This window comes from Hermetia illucens, chromosome 2 (assembly GCF_905115235.1).
Source record: "Hermetia illucens chromosome 2, iHerIll2.2.curated.20191125, whole genome shotgun sequence".
NCBI lineage: Eukaryota > Metazoa > Arthropoda > Insecta > Diptera > Stratiomyidae > Hermetia > Hermetia illucens.
This window is the reverse complement of record NC_051850.1, coordinates 82839619-82860042: the sequence shown is the minus strand read 5'-3', so window position 1 is coordinate 82860042 and position 20424 is coordinate 82839619. Positions and strand designations below refer to the sequence as shown.

General features: G+C 44.4%; 1 protein-coding gene across 1 annotated transcript in view; it reads right to left on the bottom strand.

Annotated features, from left to right (window-relative positions):
- LOC119647444 (division abnormally delayed protein) overlaps nucleotides 1-5985 on the bottom strand; it is a 276981-nt gene extending 270996 nt beyond the window's left edge. Inside the window, exon 1 of the mRNA XM_038048367.1 lies at nucleotides 4914-5985. Within this exon, the coding sequence (XP_037904295.1) occupies nucleotides 4914-5196 (283 nt within the window). The 5' untranslated portion in view covers nucleotides 5197-5985. The remainder of the gene's footprint in view (nucleotides 1-4913) is intronic.
- Nucleotides 5986-20424: the final 14439 nt, after the last annotated feature.

Sequence of the window (20424 nt, the reverse complement as noted above, 5' to 3'; positions counted from 1 at the left end):
GAACCCCAAAAACTGTAACGAAATACCTAGAAATTCACATCGACCTTTGGCTCGGAAAGAAAAACACATTAAATCCATATCATGCTTTGTAGTATTTAAAACTGTTAACTTCTTCACCTTAATAATAATAATCGTTGGCGCAACAATCCACATTGGATCTAGGCCTCGAGCACTTCATTCAAGACCGTAACGGTACACTACAGTACACTGTAGGAGGCAATGTGGTCAGCATTACGCTCGCCCGAGATTATTACCCTGATTTTGACTCAGTTACTCATTCACAGCTGAGTCGACTGGTATCCGACGTCAAATCACGATACAAATTCCACTGTCACCAGTGAGATTTGAACCGCAACCTTCCGTACGACAGCCTTGTGCTCTAACCACTCAGCTATCCGGACACTGTTCACCTTAACAATCGCTAAATAACACGTAAACTAACCGAAAAATGGACAATAAGGCAACACCAATCTCTCACAACGTTCGATCAAACAATTTTACTCATATACTTGGGAGCCTGAGTACCATACGACTCTATAGAAAACAACAAAGGAAATTACCGTCAAATTGTTGTAAAACAACTCGTGTTACCTTAGTTACAAACACCTGTACTGATATTTTTTTAAGGATTGCGGGGTCCTAAGTCCGCATCGACTTGATGTCGGGCCGAACCAAACGGGGAGCAACTTACCCCCTCTTTTTTTTTGTCCATGGACCATCCGTTTAGGGCTTAGCACCCAAACTTTAAAAATATTGGACGAAGACGACTTTACGGTTTCTTACCAGAGCAGAGGCAAACGCTGCCTCCCCTCTGCCCAGGGCAGACCGTAAAGCAGTCTTCGCCTAATATCTGTATTGAGTTATCATGGGAGGCAAGAAATAAAAAAAACAAGAGTGAAATAAAACTCCCGTCGCAAGAAAACATTCACAATTGTTTAGCAATACTGGGAAGGTCTTGTACTGGCAAGTGCTCGAGAAGAACAGAATAGTTAACAAGCATTTTCATTTAGGCCAGCTCCATGTAAATAAAGCGTTGCACAAAACGCAAAGATGTTCTCCACGAGCTCCAATAGAAGGGCTTCAGCATCCAACATACTCTCTGGATCTTGCGCCCACGGACTACCAACTTTTCCATTCGAAATCAAAAAAGAAGGAATTGTCTCCGAAAGTGACCAGGGTCTTCAAATTGGCTTAAAAACTTCGACACTAGACCCGCCGGCTTCTAGCGAAATAGAATAGACAAGTTGATCAAAAATTCCACAATAGGTCAAGGTTTTTAAAATTCTTATCACTATATGAAAATTTGAACATTTGCTGCAGTTCAAATAGGAATCAATAGGGATCACAAACAAGCAATCCGGGCGGTTAAAAGTTGTTCGAAAAAGGCGAAATTGGCAAAACATTTTAAGATTCCTTGAAATTCTTTGTCAAACATTTTAAAAAATAAGGAAAAGATAGTGAATGCGGCAGCCATTGAAGCAAGAAATCGGACTACCAAAAGTGGGTTTCCTCGTTTAGAAGAGTGTTTGGTTACATGGCTGCAGCAATGTAGAAGTGAAAACGTTCCTGGGGGCCGTTTAATTTTAAAAGAAATGGCAAAGCCTTTGCAAAGTAACTCCACGTTTCCAATTTTATGGCCAGTGAGGGGTGGTGGACCAATTTTAAGATTAGGAACGGTGTCATTTCAAAAAATTGTGTGGCGAAAGTGCAAGTGGTAGTATGTATGCCGGACGAAATATTCACTCATCAGCCTAGGTGTTTGCAAGGCATCCAGACATTCCCAACAGCGTACTGGTCGAACAGGAAGGCGTGGGTGACCACGGAGTTGTTTGATGAATCTTGTTGTTCCTGGACAATTGAACAGTGCACAACAATCCTCCAATTTTTTTCCTCTAAACACGCCATCAAAACTACATCCACTTGATCAAGGCATCATCTAGTATTTTTTACCGTCATGAGATTGTGAAAATAGTTCTAGAGAGCATTGAAGACGATAATAAGCCTTCCATATCTATTCTCACAGGTATCTTGATGGTTGAGAAGGCATGAAAGGGTGTGAGCATGTCTACCATTTTTAATTGTTTTCGGAAATGTGGATTTCTTATCGATTCCCAACCAAATGGAGTTGCTCTACCAGGAGGATTATCACCCTACCTTGGGGGATGTCTTTTTTGAAGATTATGTCCGAATTGACGATGACATAGCAATATGGGGAGTCTGTCTGTCTGATGCTGAGATCCTACCTCACACGACATTTCACAGGCGTGTGATGAAGATCAAACTGACGACGATGAAGGTGGGGAACTACAATTTGTCATGCTGAAGGAAGCCTGAAGATACATCCCTGGAAAAGATCCGTCAATTTTCTCTCCAAGTATAGTACCTTTGCAGGAAAATATCCTAGCAAATATGTATATATACATATGTAGATATTTTTCTTTCGGTACGAAAGTTGGGGATGACGCAAAACTTGCTAGCTTGACTTATTCAATAAAACATAAGCAGAATTGTTAGCTCTGATGAAGGAAACAAGTGGTTCCTGAAATATCGGTATTTGCAAAATAAAAATCAACACTAGCGAATAGGAAAAACAAGTTTTTATTATATCAAATAGTTGTGTAAACATTCTTACAATTCCCCTTCCCCCTTGGCATGTAAGGGGTTCCCCGTTAAACCCAACACAGAAAGCAGGCCCAAAGGCCTATGTAGATTCTGAATCACAAACAGGATATAAGTTGCCCTCATGCCCATTTTGGTTCCTTTGTAAAATTTTCCTTTAAGTCAGGTAGCTTTCTGTTAAACACATTCCGGAAAATTTCATGAGTAACTCGTATGTTCTCTTTCCACGTCAAGGATGTGACATTTTTTCTTAGTAACCACTCCTCCATGAGGATCGCCTGTTCCGGGATGTTTGGAATCGTCGAATGACACTAATCGTTCCTCCGGTGACGTAAACTGCACATCCTTTAGTTCCCTGATGAGCTGTTCTCAATTTCCACTAGATCTTTCAAAGGCTAGTCCGCTTAGTTTCTTGAATGTACCCAGCAGCCACTTGGCGATATTTTGGCTGGACATTCGTTCAATATGTTTTCTCTTTTTTGGCTGAATCCGCCAAACCATCTTTCCTAAATAATATTTTCGCGACCAAAGCTTTCCCAATATTGTTGCGTCGTAATCTGTTTACTCCACTGTCACCATCACTCTCTTGTTCATCAGTGCCGAAATATTTGTACCCAGGTCCGATTGGACGATCCATTTCTCACCTCGAGTGGCAATTCGTCACGATAACTGTTTGTTTTTTACATGCCACACAACTGGAACAGATTCGTTCAGATTTTTTGAGTTACTTGACAAATCCCCACAGACGCAAGCGATTCCAAACAGTTTTGCGATTAACCTAGAGACCCTACATTTTTTTTATAAGTCGCATGGAAATAAGAATAAAATACAATTGTCAATAATATAAATACGATCATCATCATCAACTAAATAGATAATAAAGCAAGTTAGCTCATTACGGAACGAAATGTATAGTTCTTTTTGAAATGAATCCACTACTGGGATTTAGTATGTTTTCGAATGAAATAGATTTTTCACCGCAATATCATATAATTAATTATTATATACAAACAGTTTTTTAAACAACATTAAACGCAAAGGACTCTCAGGGGTTTGAAAAATAAAAATCAAAAAATGGATTTAGTATCCTTTGGAAACAGGTTTCTCATTTGATAAAGCAGCAGCGCAAGACAACGTTTACGCTGTACAAACGTCACTGTAGAGTCGGAGAAGGATACCTTCTACGAGGCCCTCGGAGCCTGTCCCACGTATTGTATCAAAACCGTACTTGGAGATTTTAACAGCCAAGTAGGGACGGAGTCCGTATTCAGGCGATACGTTAGCTCCCACAGCTTACATAAAGACACCAATGGTAACGACCTACGGTAATGGTTGTTTGAAGCCCCTGGGTTTCGCGAAAAGCAGTCCACAAACAAACAAGGGTCTTTCCAGACGAATAACAACACCGCCTAGTATCTCCTCTAACAATCAGGTGAGAGTGAACACTGAAGTCATCGACAGCAAAGCACTCCTTAGCACCTGTAAATGGATGCACCAATAAACGCAGTCAACAGAGGTCCTGGCGATGAAGTATCGTTAAATGATTTTCACTACAAATTAATGAAGGCAAGACGATGTCTGGAGTTCCTTATTAAGGCTTAGACCGGGCCGGTTGTTATGCCGTTGACCATAATCAAAGACAAATGGAATACAGATTTGAGAGGAAACAACGGTTTAAGGATTGAATAGAAAGTTAGGAATTGCAGGAAGTCTTTCTTTCTGTTGATTAATGGAACCCTGAGTACGCATTCATTTGACGTCGGAAGGAGTCAATTTGGAAAGAGTGGTCCTGTCAAGTTTTTCGTAGGAAGGCCACTTCTCAAGAATTCTTAACTTCATATGCGAGAACGTAGATTAGGTTAAACCTTGGTTTAAGGAAGAAACGTGAAAAGAGGGCGTAGTGAGAAAATTCGTAGATTACACTTGCAAGAAGTTAATTCTCGCCTTTTGGGGTTGAGACTAGAGAAAGGCGATTCAGATAGTATGAACACATGGATACGGAGTCTAGTTGATAAATGCATTCTCGACTTGAAATGGGGTTCTTCCAATAATAGCACCACGATATTCGTGAAATTTGCCACTGGTTTCGTTGGAGTACCATGCGATCTAGGAGGCAAATTTGTATCTGCTGGAAAGGAGGAATCGACCACTACTGCTGCACCGACAAAGCGGCGCCCTTTGGGAACTTGCTCACTCCTTCCAAGACACTATTGAAGAAAACCCCAGCAACATTTAAAAAGGCTTAAAGTGCCCTAGGCGTACTGACTGGTTAGAGAAGCCGGCATACATCCTACCTTTTTGTGCATTATCCGGTTCGAAAGTGACGCTCATGCTGTCAAAGTAGCCTCGAACTGTTTCGCAGGTTTCAGCTGTATCCTTGGATTTCGCATCCGTCGCGAGGTGTGACCGAGGTCCCAAAGTAGTACCTTCGACACTCTTCGCACTAACCAAACACTTTTCATAGGAAGCAACCAGCACCAGGGCTGTAACCGCCAGAGCCACTAGTCGGAAAGAACCCGCGCGGGCCGGGCCCCCTCCGTCGAATCTAGCACCGCACTTAGCCATGAAGGACACCATCACGAGAGCCGGTCAAGAGACAACACCACGTCGGGCCACTGCAAACGAAATGCCAGAAGCGGGAGCAGAGGGGTCGTGCGAAATGCGTAAATCAACGTTCAAAACAAAAATAATGTCGGCAACAATAAACAGGGCACTTGCGACTGCTGGCGCACGCACCGAACACGGGACCGTAACACAACTCGCGAATCCAACAGCTCGCAAGGAGCAGTTCCAACCGCCAAATCGCGACGAGACTCACGGCTCCGGTCCAATCAAGGATGTCGACGGCAACCTACCAAGGATGCGCGCATATTTGTCACTGCGTGCGGAGTATTTTCGCTGCGAACCACACTCGAATCAATGCGGTCACCACCTCGGCGCAGCGGTTATCTCATCTTCGCCCCACGAACCAAGGAACGGCAACTATTATTACTTTGCGCTGACGAACGTGCGGGCCAGAGGCGTAAATCAGCAAATTACCAACGGCGGTCGACAGATAGGAACTCACAGACGGACGGGTGACGAAATGCGTGCTTTCAGATCCACTGGAACGTGCGAAAATGCAACACAAGTGCGAGTATCTCCTCAACAAAAGCACTGGCGACGGTACCAAATTTCCAACTCCGCGTCGAGAAGCACAGCAGCACCACAGCGACCGAGGACAACTCACGAACCAGCGACACGTTTCGGACTGACTGAGGCGGCTGGTCGGGCGCCGTTTCCTCGAAAGCAGATGAAGCATCTCCGCTTTCGCGGCCTCACAAGAACCACTTTCGGCAGCGCCGAACATCCGCGAACCGTCGCCAGACGAGTAGGCTCTGGGTAGACACACGGAAACGGAACGAGCAATTGCCGTATCCCCGCAGGCCCGTCCGCAAAATATTGTTCGACACTGTTCGTTCGGGACGAGAAAGCTTTTGCCCGTCGAAATGATCCCATAGGAACTCCAGTTGGAGCTCTCCGAGAATTCCCATCGCTACCCAGCCGCCAGCCAGTGGAGGAGAGCTTTTTCTCCCTCCGCCGTTCCAGCAACGGGAACGGAACAGAAACTATGAATGGGATTGCTGCGAGAGGAATGTGCGCTCGGCGGCTTCTCATTCCATTCACCTCGGCGGGAATGCTTTCTCTCATTACCGCACACCAGAGAAAGCTTTGGGAAATGGCAGAGAATGGAACTATTGCGAATTAGAAGTTGAAGGTGCGTGTGTGCGGTAGGTGTCATTTCGGGTTGCCGTTTAGCTCAAAATCTGACGGAAATTTTCTCATCTTATGAGGTATAATTTGCTGAGCGCTTAGATGAGATGAATTATGGTAAAATAAAGACATGATCGGGAAACCAAACCACAGATATCTTAAATACACTAGGCAGAAAAAGTGTGCGTACACTCAGTAGTATGATACTTTTCCTTAGTAAGACAAAAAAATTAAGCTAATTTTTGTGGCGAATTTATTATCCAAACATTACAAATAGTTCCGTAGTTTTAGTGTATTTAATTCACTAAGTTATAAGTCTTACAAAAACCAGGTTATAAAGCCAAAAATTAAAAGAATCGCAATAATTCAGTAGAAAAAGTCTGCGTACAGTAAACAAATATTTAAAAAAAATTATATTTGAGTAAATATGAAAAGCAAATCAGTAGCTTGTAGGATACCCTTTTCTTTTTATGACCTCTTTTAATCTTTTCGGCATAGAAGATACAAGTTTAGATGTTTCTTCAACACTTATTTTATTCCATTCTTCTTGTAATACATTTTTCAGCATATCCTTTGAAGTTATATCGTATTGGCGAATTCTGCGTTCTAATAAATCCCACACATGTTCTATGGGGTTTAAATCTGGCGATTGTGGGGGTGTATGTAACTGTTTGGGAACATTATATAATAGCCACAGCTTATTAACCTCAGCCGTATGCTTAGGGTCGTTGTCATGCATAAAATAAAATTCGTCACCCAGGCGTAAATTTTCAGCACTTTGTTTTAAATTACGTTTGAAAATATTTAGGTAGTCATATTTGTCCATGGTAGACTCTATAAATTGCAGATTTCCTACGCCACCACTTGCCATACACCCCCAAATCATTATTCCGCCACCACCATGCTTTACCGTTGGCATCAAATTTTCTTTATTCAATGCTGTACATGCTTTTCTCCATACTATTTTTCTTCCTTTTATTCCAAAAATGCAGTATTTACTTTCATCTGAGAAAAGCACATTTTCCCAGAATTCATTTGATTGGTTTACGTACTTATTCGCAAATTTTATTCGTTTTCGCCTATTAGTTAATGAAATAAATGGTTTCTTACGTGCAACTCGCCCATGGTAACCAGCTCTCTTGAGTATTTTCCGTGCAGTATCAGCACAAATTTTCTTGTTGAACTTAAGTTCAATATCTTTCGCGATTTGTGGTGCAGTTATTCGTGGATTCTTTTTCACCGAACCTATAATACTTCGCCTTTCCCTAATCGACAACTTCGATGGGCGACCAGATCGTGGCTTCGATGTTATTATTCCCGTCGATTTAAAGTTGTTAACTACCCTTTGAACAGATGAATGTCGCCTTCCTACTATCCTGGCTATTTCGAGGAAACTTTTCCTTCTTCCCATAATTTTATTATAACTTTTCTTTCACTTACACAAATCTCTTTTCGCTTCAATTCCATAATAACAATTATACACACAAAATAACGAAAAAACGTCCTTATTTTTCACACTTCAAACACAGCCATAAACCAATAACTCACAATCAATTTACTCCAAATGGCAAGGATTTATATTTCGGGGAATCACCTAATTATGTGGCTGTACGCAGACTTTTTCTACTGAACATTTGTGACTTTTCTTATTTCCCTTTTTTTATTTCAGTTTCCTTGAATTCTAATTTCGTAAAAGTGGCCTTATCAAAGCAACAAAACCACAAGCAATATGCAAACAATAAAATGTTTTTAAAAAACTAATTTATTCGTGTGTTTTACTAACGAATAACCAGGAACTGCTTAGTGTACGCACATTTTTTCCAGCGAGTGTATGTAGACTTGGAGGGAAATGAAATTGTACAGTTGAAATTTGTCGACTTTCCTTTGTTAATTTTTATTCACTTTGAATTTCAAACATTGCATTGAGTACTACATATATGTATATAATAATGTTGTGATTGGATGCCTGAAATTTGTAGAGAACAGAAGGTTCTACAAATTAATATTGAACATTAAGCCGGTGAATTAAAAGCCAAAAAAAATTTTCGTATTTAAAATAACTTAAAGACAAATATAATACAATATAGTTAACAAGCAATTAAAAATAAATAAATAGGTAGTGTCTGAGTGTAATTATGCGGTGTTTCCAACGATTAATTATCTGAAATAATAAAAAACTTGTTTCTATTTCGTTGGTGTAGATATTTATTCTTGCAAATACCGATATTTCGAGATCCACTTGCTCCCTTGATCAGTGGAAAAGGGGTAGTATGGATGTTTTATTGAAAGTGAGACAACGGTAGGTGAAGTATTGTTTTAAATTATTTTTAGAATTATTTAAATTCTTGGGATCAGTGAACATACTTTTATAAGTGGGAAAAGTACTTCATATTAGAGTGTTATGAATTGATGAATTGGTTGCTGCTAAGAAAATGTAGACAGCAGGAAATTATTAGATAATTAAATACATTTTAAAAACAATAAGTTGCTATGCTATAATATTTCTAACATTTTCATTACTAATTTACGGTGTAACAGTCTTCGACATTAGAAATTTTGTCAATTTACTCCGTGAGTTTGACAATTACAGCACATTTGACTATTTTCTACGCTTAAAATGTATAGCTGTCAACGAGTAGTATAGTATAGGATAGTATAGGTTCCAGAGCGAAACGTGATTGTTACCCACGATGGAGCATAAGACCTGGGAAACGCCTGCTGAACCAACAGCTCTACTACCAAACCCTATCTCCACTTGGTGATCGCTGGCAGTTCTTGCTTCATGAAAAACTGACTGACTGAGGATGAAGTCTTCCGCGCCTAAAAACGAGACAAAATGTACCAACTGGTGCTCCAGCTTTGGGGTTGGGTAGAACTGACAACTCCACACGGAAAACCAAAGTTACGAAGTCACGGAAGGAGTCTCGGATAGGATGGATTTCAAAACGACGAACCCGGCAACGACAATGGAATAACGATTTACACATTTTCTCATGGAACGTGCGCTCCCTGTACAAACCGAATGTTGCTGAACAGCTAGACAATATAGGGCTGATGCCACAGCGTTGCAAAAGATGTGCTGGATGGGGATCGGTTTTCTGGAGAATAGCCATTACACCATATATTAAAGCGACTATCCAGTAAACCACCAAAAATGAAACCTGCTATTATCGGCTTTGAAAATATAAGCGAAAGGCTATGCAATCTGAGGTTGCAAGGCAAATTTAGAAATACAACTCTCATAAACATTCACGCCCCTACAGAGGAGACTGCAGAGTAGGAGAGAGAGGCAGTTGAGCGAACCCTCGAAGCCTGCCCCAAGTATAATATCAAAATCATACATGGCGATTTCAACAGTCAAGTAGGGACGGGGCCCGTATTCGGGCGATACGTTGGCTCCCATACCTTACATAGGGATACCAATGATAATGGACTACGGATTATTCAGTTAGCAATATCACATGAAATAGTTGTTGGAAGTACCTGGTTTGCACGGAAAGCGGTCCAAAAATACGTGGGTCTTTCCAGACGGGACCACTTTCAACCAAATTGATCACGTGCTGATTGAACACCGCCACCTCTCAGCCTTGATGAAAGTAAGAATCCGCTCTGACAATCAGGTGAGAGTTCACACTGAAGCCATCCACAGTGCCAGTAATACCTATAAGGAGGAAATGGATGCCCCAATAACCGCAGTTAACAGGGATCCTGACGATGAAAAATCAACAAATGATCTTCACCTGAAGAACATTATCATAAACACGGCCACAAAGATATTTGGTCCCAGCCGTAAGAAAAGTCGGAATAGCTGGTTTGACGATGAATGTAAGCTAGCAACGGAACGGAAGAATGCCGCATACCGAGTAATGTTGGATTCTCAAAGAACGCGGGCACGCGTAGAATCTTATTACGAACTCCATCGACAAGTCAGCAGGACGAAGTCTTATACACCTCGACGTTCATCCTGTCGAGACAAAGAGGAAATCTGATTTCCGGCAGAATGGGCATATTGGAGCGATGTGTTAAGTATTTTGATGAACTGCACAACAACCATTATATCGGCGAGTTGGTGGGCCCGCCAACTGAAGACGACGAACAAATACTGCCAACACCAAGCACAAGAGAAACAGTCCGTGCAATCATCGGCTTAAAAATCATAAGTCGCTAGGAGCCGATGGAATTACAGCCGAATTGGTTAAATATGGAGGCGACTAATTACACCAAGTGATTCATCAATTGATGCTCAAAGTATGCGACAGCGAATCAATGCTTGACGACTGGCAACGAGGTATTATCTGTCTCATACATAAAAAGGGAGATATCACACAGTGCAGCAATTATAGAGGTATCACGTTGCTGAGTACCATCTATAAGATATTCTCCGCTATCTTGCTAGGTCGGATAGCCCCATACGCCCAGAACATCATTGGAGGCAAGAGGTGCGATCCTCTTTAAGCCCACTCAACTACTGGCCTATGCTGACGATATCAACATCATGGGAAGAACCACCCGAGACGTACAAAGTTCAAGAGCAGGCGGCGCGAGATCTTGGGCTGCACATCAATGAAGGCAAGACAAAGTATATGGCTGCAAAGTTAGCCGTCATCGCGGACAAAATTCATAAGTTCCACGTGCGACCCATGGTTGGTGAGATGTCAATTCAAGCCGCCTAGCTCAGTTGCACCAGTTGGTCATAGCATTAACAGCCACCATCTCTAAGTTGGCAGAGGCGTCAGTGTTCGGTAGGGAGGATTAGATCAAGATTCAGATCTGTCTCCCGAAATGGGCGATCCGATAGTAGTCGGGATCTTCGGCAAGTACCGGGGCATGCACGTTAAGCCTGACGTTCAGTATCTCATCAACACTACTGGCTCCCACTTTTATCTAAGGTGCATCTATTACCACCGCAGAAGCTCGCAGTTGCGCGGAAAGAGTTCGAAGAACTTCTTAAGCGGGGTATTTGCAGACCTTAAAACAATTGTTGGTCTTCACCATTTCACATGGTCCCTAAATCCAATGGCGAATGGAGACCTTGAGGCGACTACAGACTTCTAAATGCTCAGACGATTCCAGACTGACACCTCATGACACTCATCCACGATTTTGTGCACTCTATCGCAAACTGTGTCCGAATAGCCGAGTGGTTAGACCACAAGGTTGTCGTAGGGAAGGTCGCGGTTCAAATCTCACTGGTGACAGTGAGATTTGTTTCGTGATTCGACTTCGGATAGCAGTCGATTCAGCTGTGAATGAGTACATCAATCAAATCAGCGTAATAATCTCAGACGAGCGCAATGCTCACCACATTGCCTCCTACAGTGTTACTGTAGTGTACCGTTACGGTCTTGAATGAAGTGCTCTAACATACTTCAAGGCTATGATCCGCCAACGATTCTTCTTTTTCTTCAGCCTTTGTCCCGTTCACAAGCGGGGTCGGCTCGTCGTGATCGGTTTCGCCATTTGGCTCTATCGAATGCCTGATCTGGGTGCAATCTCGAGGCTCTCAAATCTCCATCCAGCGTATCAAGCCACCGTTGTTTAGGTGTGCCTTTTGGTCGTTTACAATCAACTTCGATGTTCAGAACAATCTTGGCAAATGAATTCTCGTTTGCACGAATTGTGTGACCTTGCCATCGAAGACGCCTCTCTCGCAACTTTTCCACAATCGGTGCAACCCCATAACGATCGCGGATATCCTCATTTCGGTTGTGATCTAAACGTGTGACGCCACTAGTCCAACGTAGCATCTTCGTCTCCATTACCGCAAGACGTCGTTCATTGTCTCTTATAGTCGGCCAACACTCAGAACCATAGAGAGCGACTGGACGACGACATTGCGGTAAATTTTAGATTTGACACGTTCGTTGATACGTCGATCAGTTCTGGGCAGATCACTGCCGTTGACAGTGATTGTGCCTGTTTCATGGGAATCGGTCGTCAAAAATTCAGTTTTGTTTAAATTCAATCTGAGACCGTGTTGCATAAGGCGATCATTCCATTTTTGAATAAGTTGCTCGAGATCATTTTTGCTATTAGATGCTAGGAAAACATCATCTGCATAAAGCAGTGTGTAGGGCGCTGGACGTTGGATATCCCGTGTGACGGTGTCTATAACAAGAACGAAGAGGAGTGGGGAGAGGGCGCTTCCTTGATGAACACCAACAGAGACACGAAGCGGTTTTGATACACCCGCCATACTTCGAACTTTACCTTTCGGATCAAGGTAGAGCAATTGAAGCTAGCGCACGAGTTCTTCTGGCATGAACTGATGTCGTAAAGCGTACCAAATGAGTGCGTGTGGTACGCGGTCAAACGCTTTCTCTAGATGCAGAAATGCAATGTAAAGAGGGCGATGCTTCTCACGGTGTTTCTCCATGAGTAACCGTGCAGCGTGTATTGCGTCAGTAGTTCCGTAGTTCTTGACAAATCCGGCTTGATTCACGGTTATTTCAACGATTTCGCGAATACGGTTGTCAAGAATGTGTTCAAAAACCTTCATGGTATGGGAAAGTAACCGGATCGGACGGTAATTTGAACATTCTGCTGGACTACCTTTCTTTTTCCATATTGGAACAGTGGTACTTTCTTGCCAGTCAGATGGTGTTCTTTCTTCCTGAATAACCCGGTTAAACAATTCACTGAGCCACAGTGTTGGGTCCCAGCTCTTCGCTTTCCTGAGTTCTGATGCGATGTCGTCAGGTCCTGTTGCTTTCCCCGATTTCATTTGTTTTATTGCCTCCTCAACTTCAGTTGCGCTGACTGGTAGAACTGGTCCAAATATCGGCAATGATTGTGGAAGTGGAGGATGAGCAAATTCTTCAGTTGAAATCTGCTCCAAGTATTCTCGCCATCTATCCGTCGCGGCTCGGCGATCAGTAAGCAAAGTACCGTTCTTGTCATTAACGCAACAGAAGTGTTCGATATCCTGTGTGCGTTCATTACAGCTTTTAGCAAGTCGATACAGATCTTTTTTTGCCATCCCGAGTGTCCAGTTTATCGTAAAGATTTTTGAAATGGTTCGCTCGGGTGACAGCGACCGCTTCTTTTGCTTCCCGGTTAACATTCTTATAAATTTGCCAATTAGCAGGCGTTTTATCGTCGAGAAATTTGTGGCAGAGGCGTTTCTTTTCACGGTTAGTATCTCGGTTAATGTACCGCTTACCCGGCTTGGTGACCCTGAGGGTTGCAGAAGCCGCTTTGTGGATCCTGTCTTTCATTTGGTTCCATGATTCTTTCACATTCGTAATGGTCGGCAATCGTATGAGTGAGACCGTTTTTTCTTTCTTCTCACCAAATCGCCACCATTTAATGCGCCGCGGGCCAGTGCGTTCCTCACGCTGTTTTATCGGTGGCTTAATTCGTAGGGCAGCAATCAACGGCCAATCTTGAAGTGAGATGGTCCCATAGGGAACGACAATGACGGTGGTAAAATGTCGGCGTCTTATGAGAATTTAATCGATTTGCGTTTTACTGTTCCCACTATAAAATGTAGGAAGATGAGACAATCATTTGATAAACCATCTATTTATAAGTACAAGGTCATGGCTGTCTGCAAAATCGATTATACGCTCGCCACCCTCATTGCGCGCTCCGAACCCCTTTCCCCCATGGCACCTGTTACCGTCTGCCTTTTCACCCACATGACCATTAAGATCGCTGGCAATGATTATATAATCGTCAGCAGGCACGTGACAAGTCTTTTCATCGAGAAGTTGCCAGAAGGCATCTTTCTCGGCATCAGGTCGACCTGTCTGTGGTGCATACGCGGTGAAGAAGTGAATAGTGATATAAAGTTGAGCTTCATCAGCCGATCATCAAATCGTTCGACTTCTTTAATGGCATCACGGAAACCCTCTGAGATGGCAATGCCAACACCATATTGAGTGTGTCGGTTACCAAAATAGAGAAATTTGTAGCCATTTTTACCGCGTTCGCGTTCAATATCGCAGCTTTTGGCACCAGACCATCGGGTTTCTTGCAGAGCGCAGATATCAATGCGCCTTTTCTGAAGGGCTCTTGCGAGTTCCTCGGTCTTTCCAGTTAGAGTACCAACATTTAGCGTGCAGACACGTTTACGATTATTATATCCGAGTTATCACAATCTCGGCAGATGCCGGATTTTACCTAATACTAGCACTAAGTGCCAAGCATTTAGGCTCGGACGATCCTACCTACTTAAAAACTAAAGGGGCACTGGTGGTGGTGGCCGGTGGTAGGTCAGTGGGAGAATCCGTCGAGTACCCCCCGCAACATCGAGCACGTATGCAGAATGGTGTACTTCTGCATGGTTTGAACCAGACTGTGCGAAAGTCCCAGGACATCAAGGGAAGCCGTCAGGGATTTAGGTACAATACCTGTAGCTGACAATATTATGGGAACTACGACCACCCGCTCGAGACGCCAAATTTCTTTGATTTCACGAGCCAATGGCTCATAGTTCACCTTCTTCTCCACGTATTTCCGTTCAATGTTGCTATTATGGGGGATAGCAACATCAATAATATACGCGGAGCGACCCGTCTTGTCAACTAGCAGTACGTCAGGCTTGTTGTGTGCGGTATGGCGATCAGTCAGAACTTGCCGGTCCCAATACATGCTGTAAGCAGAACTATCAAGTACTGCTTGCGGCTCATATCGGTATACCGGACATGTTCCCGTGATCAGCCCATGCTTATATGCAAGGTTTTGATGGATAACCTTACATACAGCATTATGCCTGGTGATGTATTGCACCGGTGCCATAACAGTACAGCCAGAAATGAGATGGTCCAACGTCTCTAACGCCGAACCACACATTCTGCACTGGTCGTTCTCCACCCGTTCTTTCATGATGAGCTTTTTATAAGCTCGGGTGGCGACCACGCCATCCTGAATGGCACACATGAACCCCTCCGTCTCAGCAAAGAGCTCCCCAGCACACAGCCACCTGTTCGACAGATGCAAATCGACAAATGGCTGCCAAAGACAATTCACGTGTTTACCGTGCATTGCCTTCGACTTCCATTCCTCGATCCGCTCCTGGTCCGACTTCACCCCACTCAGAGGATTGAAAGATCGATCCTTCAAGTTAAGTGGAGTCAGTCCACAGTCTGCCTTGCAGACAGCCGCATGCAAGGGACTCGCCTGCTCTTTACTGTAAAAATAAGCGCGCAGCGAGTCGACTTGGCGATGATGTTGTGCCGCCACGTCAACCACGCCCCTACCTCCGATGTCACGAGGCAGGTTCATCCGCTCCACGGCAGACTTTGGGTGATGCATTCGGAATTTGGACATAGTTGTCCGTATCCGCCGCTGGACGTTTTCCAGGTCGGTCTTCGTCCACGGCAATATTCCGAATGCATAAGCCAGTGAAGGGATAGCGAATACATTCAACGCGCTTATTTTATTCTTCCCCGAGAGATGCGATTTCAGCACCAGCTTTACACGTCGCAGGAATTCGGACAGCAGAGCTTCCTTCAGATCACCAACTCGAGCATGGGTTCCTTGCAGAATTCCTAGGTACTTGTAGAAGTCTGTCTCGGTCATAGCTTCGATGTGGAGGTCACCAATGCTATGTCCGGCATGCGGCTCGTGATGACCTTTGCGGATGGCTTGGATTCGACATTTGTCTAATCCAAACTCCATCCGAATATCACGGCTGAACATGTCTATTATTCTCAACAGACTTCTAAGATGGTTGTCAGTACCAGCATACAGCTTGATGTCATCTAGGTACATCAAGTGTGTCAGTTCGCACTTAGCACGTAGGCCATATTTTATTGCAAAACCATGCCCTCTAGCATCATTCAGTAGCCATGAAAGGGGGTTCAGTGCCATGCAAAACCAAAGAGGACTCAATGAATCCCCCTGGAAGATGCCCCTCCGAATACGGATGGGCTCTGAGGTATTAGCACCCTCAGATGTACGGACTGACAAGGTGGTATGCCACCCTTCCATGACTGTCGCCAAAAACTTTATTAGTTTCGGATCAATGCGATAGAGATGTAGGATGTCGATTAGCCAGGTATGCGGAACGCTATCAAAAGCCTTGGCATAATCGATATAGCAACTGAAGAGGTTTCTTTGGCCTCTAGTTGCTTGTCCTACAACTACCGAGTCGATAATGAGTTGCTCTTTGCAACCCCTTGACCCAACTCGGCAGCCCTTCTGCTCCTCGGACAGAATGTTGTTGGTCTCGAGGTGCGCATTGATCCTTCCACTAATAATGGACGTGATGAATTTGTAGAGGGTTGGTAAGCAAGTGATCGGTCTTGTGTCTGCGGGGTCCTGCACCGTGTCCTTCTTAGGGATAAGGTAGGTAATCCCCGCAGTGAGGAAAGGTGGAAATTCCTCCGGCCGACTCATGACCTCATTTATACTGCGTGCCAACCGACTGTGTACGCTGGTAAATTTCTTATACCAGAAATTCTGCACCCGATCCAGACCTGGGCCCCTCCAGTTCTTCGAGCTGTTTATGGCTCCTCGAACTTCCTCTTCGGTAACATCCGCGAAATTCATGCCAGGTGTATTGACATAGCGGGTGCCTTCGGCGGTGATCCACTCAGCATGCTCAGCATGCTGGGCAGGTAACCCCCAAAGTCCACCCCAATACTCTTTCGCTTCCGTCACCGAGAACTGTATTGTCTGGGCGCTCTGTTGGGATTCGTTGAGAGATCTGAAAAAGCTCCGCTGGTTCCTCGCGTATGTTGCATTCTGGACACGTCTGGAATAACTTTCGCCATACCGTCGTAACCGACTGCATATGACAGAAAGTTTCTGTTTTAGTGTGTCCAGAATTTCAACTACGGGTGTCTCACAGGGGATGGCATAGTTCCGGTAAACCCTCTGCACTTTGTTTCTCACCCGTCGGCTGGCATTGCCAGTGCTGATCTGAATCAGTCTAGCAATGTCCTGCCTTAGTGAGTCCCGCCGACGTTCCAGACGAATTTTCCATGGTGGATCTCTTTTGTCACTCAAACCAATAACGCGAAAGCGAATCTTCTGACCGTGCAATCTGATAGCCGCAACTGCACCACAATACACAAGTGATTGTAGTTGCAGCAGCGACATATCAGCACACAGTCGAGACGCAATCTCATCATTGATTTGAGATAGAATTCCCGGAGTTGCTGGAGATGCATAGAGCCTGGGAATACCTGGTCTATGCAAAGGATCCATATCCGAGAATTCTATACACGCTCTTTGGAATTCGTCCCGAACTTCAGCGGAAACCTCAGCTGGACGGTGGAGAAGAGTGCTTCGGCGAGTACTGAACCTGTTGCCTGCAGTGCGGCGTGGTGTTGTTGATGCCGCCGCCTCTGCCCCCATCGACTCTCGGTCACCAGTTTCCCCGATGACTTCAAGTCGAACACGTTCCCTGATGGTGGCCGGGATTGTGTCACTGCGAGTGATGAAGCGGTACTGGTCTGCGACTCGCTGCACAGTCACGTGCGCGAATTGCGGGAAACGCTCGACGAATCTCTGGTGCAACAAGGGGCGGTAAGATGTTGTACCCGCCCCCGCCGTTATTTCGTAGTAGGAGCGGATGATGAAGAGGTTCATTTCTTCAGTCCATTTCATCCGCTTCCTACGCGAACCTGCTGAAGTGGTCGCCACAGATTGTGGCGAAACAGCTGCAGCAGGCGGAGCTGTGCTCCTGGTCGTCGTGGCGCCTAGACGTCGAACCGCCCCACGACTAGCGGTTTCGACGCCGTGCTGTCCATTACGAGAGCCCGACCCAGTCACCAAGTCAGACGACTCCCGCCGGTTATCCGTACCGGACCTTAAATTTCTTCTTCTTCTCATTTTTTGGTGGTGCATTTTATCCCTAGCTGCCAGGTGTGTAGATAGCTTCCTTAGTGAGTAATCTGCAAGACTGCAAAGTTCCTGCACTTTCCTCACCTACCCCCTGAGACGCTGCGGTGGCGTACAGCCATTCAGACTGAAGCTATCCATCCCTCCTCCTTTCACAACCGGGCTTGGGACCGGCTTCGGCGGAGTTATTATTATTATTATTATTATCGTAAACTGCCGTATTTTCTCGACCTTGGACTTAGTCAAAGCATATATCAGATCCCTGTAGCTCAGAAGATATTCCGGAAACGGTAGTATGCACACCTTTCGAAATCTTCGAGTTCGAGTTCAGGTGCAAACCTTTCAAAGATTCATCAACTCTGTGCTGCGAAATTTCACTTCCGTTTCTTATATTTGGATGATGTTGTGGTCGCGTCTTCCTCTTAGTCCGACCCTTTCGAACACCTCGAGTGCATTTTCAACGTCTCCTTGAGGTCGGTCTAGTATTCAACGTTGAAAAGTGCAAATTTCTACGCAGGCCACCTGATTATCCCTAAAGGCATTCAACCGGACCCAGTCAAGGTGCAGGCGAAGCTTCTGGCTTCCAAAAACTGTTAACGATCTGAGAAAGCCCTTGGGCATGCTAAACTTCTATCGGCGTTTCTTTTTCAAGGCCCCAATAGATCCTTAATGTCTTCTTGTCTAGGCCGAAAACAAAAGAGTCCCGTCTGATTGTGTGGTTCGCGGGGGCGTTTGAGGCCATCAAGCAACAGCTAGTGGATGTTACACTTCTGGCATTCTGTCAGCAATATCCACCCCTAGCTGTATTCGTCGATATCTCAGACATTGCCTTAGGTGCTGTTCTTCACCAAAAAATGAACCAAAATTGGCAGCTGTTGAGCTTCTTTTCCAAACAGCCGAATCCTGCTCAAGGGAAATACAGCACCTATGATCGTAAGTTATCAGTTGCGTACCTCGCAAATAAATACTTCCGGTATTCCTTTGAAGACAGGCCGTTTACATTATTCACGGAACATAAGTCACTCACTTTTCCTGTGAAATAAAAGTCCGCCAAAGCGTCCCTATCAAACTTTCGCACTTCACTTCACTTCCGACATTCAACACGTGTCTGTAAAATATAACGTAGTTGTCATGTGTTGCTGTCAAGATCGGTCGAACGGGTCTTCCTGGCTTGACTAAAGCTCTTCGTCCAGCAAAAAAGTGCAGCCAAGAGGAAAGACACGCGATGCGTCCGTTTTGACTTGCGGCAGCGGAGTTGAGGGAGCCGTGCGTCTGGTCCTTCGCTAAATCCCCTTTGGTTTTAGCTGGGGGTGTTGTGGCGCAGTGAACAACTTGCATGTCGGACGCAAGTATGTATCTTGGTAGCAATGACATCGGAAAACAATTTTTGGCAGCGAAAATTGCTTTCCTCGGAAGCCGAATTGATGGTCTGGAATTATATTGCCACTTGCTAGGAACGGCAGAATCAGGAAAAGATCTGAAGCAAGTAACATCATACCGTCCGATAAGGCAAAATGCCACTTGCTTCGGATCTTTTGCTGGTTTTCCAACTGCAATTATAACAGAAGTTCTCTACATGTTCACGAAGCAACCAACCAACCAATGATAGCATGGGGAAAGAGTTCTTTGACCATTTGCCTATAATTTTGTCATGACCACATGCTTTTTTTGCGATCAGGTTCTCTGATGTTGTGAGCAATTTTTTACAGATGATGGTAAGCATCGCGGAGGTTGAACTTTGTTTTTCCCTGGGTTGGGTGTCAGTATCACTTTGGGCCCAGTCAGCAATACCTCGGCGCAAGGGCGGTGAATGTAGTTTTAGTCTTTTCAGATTTCTACAAGCTTTCCAAAGAGAATAATCTGTGCCTACTGCTAAACATCTAGCGCAATTTGACATATTCCGCTGGTTTTTATCGTTCAGAGCTTTCAGCAGGCCTTGCCTCTGATAATTCGACTTTTAACCTTGGAGAAAGATATATTGCAAAGCACGTCTCATATTATGTTTTTTGTCGATCATCTCTACCCTTGGGTTTGGTTTTGCCAATAGTCGTGCAGCTATGTACAGGGTGTTGGCAAAACTTTCAATGGCGAGGTCAATGTCAGGCTTCATATTCAATGGTCTTCCATTGGCTAAATCAGACCTTACATATTCCTGATATTTCAATTAGTTTGAAGGTTTGATTGTTAGAGCTTATGGTTTGCTTCCTCTGGAATTCTGTCTGAACATGTGTGTGATGACAGAGAAGTAATCGGATAAGA